This window comes from Neocloeon triangulifer, unplaced genomic scaffold, assembly GCF_031216515.1.
Source record: "Neocloeon triangulifer isolate White Clay Creek 2 clone unplaced genomic scaffold, ASM3121651v1 ptg000006l, whole genome shotgun sequence".
Classification (NCBI taxonomy): Eukaryota; Metazoa; Arthropoda; class Insecta; order Ephemeroptera; family Baetidae; genus Neocloeon; species Neocloeon triangulifer.
Window position 1 is genome coordinate 3,600,748 of NW_026775549.1, and position 4,956 is coordinate 3,605,703.

General features: G+C 34.8%; 1 protein-coding gene across 2 annotated transcripts; it reads left to right on the plus strand.

Moving 5' to 3' along the window:
- The first annotated feature begins 1,986 nt into the window (after positions 1–1,986).
- On the plus strand, positions 1,987–3,325 carry LOC132194328 (C-type lectin-like). 2 transcript variants are annotated; one of them, XM_059615511.1, is made up of 4 exons: positions 1,987–2,050; positions 2,502–2,576; positions 2,639–2,747; positions 2,797–3,325. In XM_059615511.1, the coding sequence occupies exons 1-4, from the start codon at positions 2,015–2,017 to the stop codon at positions 3,048–3,050; spliced, it is 474 nt and encodes a 157-aa protein (XP_059471494.1). In that variant the 5' UTR covers positions 1,987–2,014; the 3' UTR covers positions 3,051–3,325. The 2 variants fall into 2 exon arrangements, with proteins under 2 accessions (XP_059471494.1, XP_059471495.1); XM_059615512.1 differs by having other exon boundaries at positions 1,992–2,038.
- The last annotated feature ends 1,631 nt before the right edge of the window (positions 3,326–4,956 follow it).

Genomic DNA, 4,956 nt, shown 5'->3' on the forward strand with positions numbered 1-4,956 from the left:
GTTGTAAAAATTAGCCCGAATCGGTGCAGCAAGTCGTAAAATGAAAATATTATTGTAAACGCTCTCGTTACGCCAGCATTGTTCTGGGCACGGGAAGTCGCCGCCAGCAGAGTTCAAAAGGACCGCTGCCGAAAAAAACGGTCCGATATTTCTCTCTCGCGCGCGGCCCACAAATAATAATTTCCAATAAACAACACGTGTAAAGCGCTTTCTGATTGCACGACTTGTGTTACAATATCTCGCCGCGTGTTTGATTTACAAGGGCAAAAAAAGCACAGCGAGAGAGAAAGAAGATATCATATTTAAAGAGAGCGAAGAAAAAAATCGGGAGAGGAATGCGGTCGAGAATTTGCGGCTGGGCTGCGGCCGAGCATAATGAACTTCCTCTTGAATTATGCGTGCCATCAATCCACGCCACCCATCATCATCAAAAACGAGCGTAATGAATATCAATTGATAAACGCAAATGGATTAATGACTTAATTACACGTGTCTTTTTTGCTCGCTCCATTGAAGATTTATACTGCAGTAGAGCGACTCGTCCAGATGCATATCTCTCCTTCAATTGCAACGGCGACACTGTTGCTTTTTCGACGGGTCGACCAGCTAATTGGACCTGTCACATTTCCTTATTCATTTGTTCCTTTGGTTAAAAGGCTTGATCTGCTCTTGTAAAGCAAAACGCACAATTTTTGTTTTTACTTAAGCTCCAAAATTCAATAAACTATATTATTCAATACAATATTATAGGCTCTATTTAAAAAATTCATTTTAGTCTCTGTCAAAAAAAAGAAAAAAAATTGATGAGTGTATTTTATTATTTGCAAATTAAGGAATAAGGAGTCCTGGAAAATTGATTTAAAAATTAAAATACAGGATTGTATGAGCTATTTAAATAATATTTTTTTTTTTACAAATACCTGTAATAATTTAATAATTTGAGCTGTGATGGTTGAAATCATGTCTCTCATTCTGTGGCATTGAAATTAGTGTTGCAACCATCAAACTATCAACCACAAGAGTCATTAGCAATGCACATTGGCACATACTCGATATTGAAATCAGACAAAATTAATTGAAAATAAATCAAACGGTCACGCATTATAGTTCGCATTTAAAACGGCATTGGGACTTTTATTGCAGTGCCGGTTAATTTCACTTGCTTCGCGGGTCAGAGTTCACTGGAATTAATTAGTACACGTTACAAAATAATAATTTGCGGCGAATGACTTGGCACCAGCGTCAGCGAGCAGCGAATCCACCTGGCGATAACAGCAGGCGCGGGAGAGGAAAAGAAAAGAATGTTTGGCAATAATCGTAGCTGCGCGAAAAGTAAAAAGTAAGGCACGCCTTGCTAGACCGTATTGCATTAGCAGCGGCCAACAGACAGACACCCGCACCAAACGGTCCATCTGACCGAGAGCAATAAAATAAAATATTGCTGAGCACCACAAGAGAGGACCGCACCCCGAGCAACCTGCGTGAATAAATAAGGTTTCGCCGACCGTGTTTATTAGAGAGAGTTTGTTACCGCGCTGCTCTCTATTGAATAGAAAATTATATTTTGCCGTTGCATCACCTAACCTAGTATATTAATCTACAGAATGAATTAGGTTCGTCAAACCTAGAAACTAATAATAATAATCCAAAAAATGCAATTGTAAAACATGCGTACAGAAAATAAATAATAAAATAATACAAAAATCAAAATCTGGATTTCCATAGCCCCAAGAAACAAATTAACTTTCTTTTCAGAATTTTAAAATTAGTCATCCTTGCCTAAAACTTGAAACAAATCGTTCTGTCATTTTTTTTGTAAATTTGAATTTGATTAAAACTTCAAGAATTCTTGGAAGTTGGAAGAAGATATGAAAATCGCAAAGTGTTTATTTTGGCTGATAATCTATTAGTGTAAATTATACTCTATTTACTTGTGATAAACTTGAGCAGTAAAATTTGATCTTCACACCGTAAAACCATCACAGTTCACTTTCATTTGCTCCAGGAAACAGACATGCGGCTTTTATTTATACTCCAGGTTGTAGCCTGCGTATGTAATATTATTGTATTTATATCAATAAGTATATTTACGCAGCCTTATAAACAAAGAAATTTGTGTTTTAACGTGTATTTTTTATTTTTCGCAATTCTAAGATTGCATTAAGTAAATTTACTCTTTCTAAAAAAATCATATTTATCAAAATATAAAAAATCGGTTCAGAAGAGAGGTGCTGTTGATGTAGATTTTTTTCTTTATGGGTTATAAAATACATTAATTTCGAAGTCAAACCTCTTAATTTAAAGCAGCTCAATAATTCTTGATTTAATTCTAAGTAAGATATGGAAGTGTTAAGAATAATCTGAATTAAAACCTAGGAGAGTAAAATTTGAAATTTAATAATATATAAATTTAAGCTTACAATTAGTTTCATTTTCTTTGTTGATGAAGATGCATTATATTTTGAGTAATTAAAAAAAAATACTAATTTACTTCAAAACAGCTTCAACTTTCAATAGTAAGAGGCCGTGACTTTGTCATTAACGGCAGACATTACTGCCTCGAGGAAAAGTCAAAGGTTGCTATATAAACTTGAATATTTACACTTCAATTGCCAATTTTTTCTTTTAAATGAAACAGGTCACCTGGACTGGGGCTGATTTGACGTGTTTGGCGAAATCAATGAGCCTCGTCTCGTTCGAAACAGAAGAAGAATTCTTCTCCGTTGTGTCCTATCTAAACGGCACAGGTTGAATTTGAGAGAATCTTAATCAGATTAATCGAGTTGTTTTGATTAGAATTTTACAATATGTGGATATGGACGAGTGGCATGCGGAGAGCTTTGTCCGAAATATGGACCTGGGACTCTACCGACGGTCCCATAGCCACAGACCACTGGGGAAAGTTTCAGCCCAACTTGCCTGTGGACGCCGAAGGGTGCATTAACTTTTTGGCTCAATACAATCACTGGGATGATGACCCGTGCGACTCTCTCTACTTGGCTGTGATGTGCGAGGGACCAGAAATCATTCCAATCCCAAAAAGCCAATAACTCATCGTCAGGTGTTAAATTTAAAAAAATATATATATTGACAGCTAAACTTAGTAAGTACATAAACTTTATTTAACGGGAGTAAGACTTGGTTTTATTTTTAGTTGCGAATTATTATTTTTATTACAAAAATGAAGTGAGAGATTTTAATCAATGAAATTTATTTTGCAAAATGACAAACGATTAAGGATTATTTTAGGTAGAATGAAAATTCGGAAAATTGTTGTTGTTGTTTTTTTTTGTGAGGATTGCAAAACCAAACTTATATCACTTATTTCCATTAAAAAACAATGTATATTTTTCGTCTGTATAATTAAATCAATGAATGATACTGATGTGTTATTATTCCTTATTATTACCCATTTGTTAAATTTAATAATCGTGCATGCTTTGAGAATCAACGCCCTCCCGCGAGTTCCTTGCTCGAACGTCTCAGACAACACTAATCAAAACGCGTTCCACACATTCCACATCTGAAACCAGAGCACGCGGTGCAACGCGATCGGAATTAAATCAGCGTGTAATGGTCGTAATGGTGTTGGGCGCGCGCGTCCATCAAAGCCGCCGACGGTGAGACATAAAACAATGCAGTAGCCGCTAATAAGCGCGACGACGGCGTTCAAATTATTGAGCCGAGTTTTGCTCTCTCGGGTTTTTAATCTATATACTCATTACATGCTGCGGTTGTTATAAATGCGCGATTAAAAACGGATGTAGTTAAACTAATCGGTGCATGAACGTGGTTTGAGTGGTACAAATAGAGTTGGTGCTGCAGATTGACGGGGTTGACCTTTTACTTGCTTCACTCGAGATTTAATTCAGGGCATATTATTTATTACCCTTAAAAACAAATAATTATTATAACTTGTCGTTTTCCGAATTCATAATGATTAAAAATGAAAGAACTTTTTTCTGGTGCAGTAATCAATATCAATTGAACTAATTTGATTACTAGTTATTACATTTTTTTTTAGAATGCGTCTCTTAAGAATAATTATACCGAATTATACTATTATTAATATTGTTTACACCACTCACGTTGCATCAAAAAGTAAATAAATATTTTAAACATAGATCCTAATGGATTTTATTAATTAAATTGATAAATTCCTTATTTTTCTAAGAGATATTTAATTTACATCAAATTTGTTGAAAATTATTGCAAAAAATTATTTATACATTAACCTCAATCAATCAGACACATTATAATATCTGGAATCTGATTAATATCAATGAAAGAAGTTTTATTTATAAATTTATTATCGTACATTACTAACTGTGATTAATATTTAGGGGTTTTAATTTATTCAATAAGGCAATAAAAGCCAAAATTATAAAAATATTAAGAAATATAAATGATTAAAAATGTTTTTAAAAAGCATTAAATTTATATATATTTTTTTTAATAAGCAAATTATTTTTTAATCTTGTGTTTCTGTGTTGGAAGCAGGTAAGGAGCAATAAACTGTTTTTGCTTTTAAACTTTCAAGCAGTGAACAAACTATAGACACATTAGAAAAGAGAAACACAAAAGTGTGTTATATTAAAGGGCCTGATCTCGTATATAGTTGGAAGCAGTCAGGTATTATATTGTGCACCTCACCACGCCCCCGCTTGATATATTAGCTGGTAGTAGTTTTTAACATGCTGACGTCGAACGGAGAAAAAGCAATCCCGCTTGCTCACTCTCGATCCACGGCACGGGGCATTTCTTTGCGGCCGCCGCCGCGCGATGACCCAACCGAAAGAAATTACTACAAACTCCTTCTCTCGCGCTCTCCTTGTTAAATATGGCATTAATTTAAATCACCTTTTTGCAACGCGCCGTTTCATTTGATTTATTCGGCTCATTTCCAATTTGGCCCGTCTTCTAATATCCCGAGCCGGAATAATTTATCGGTCGGTT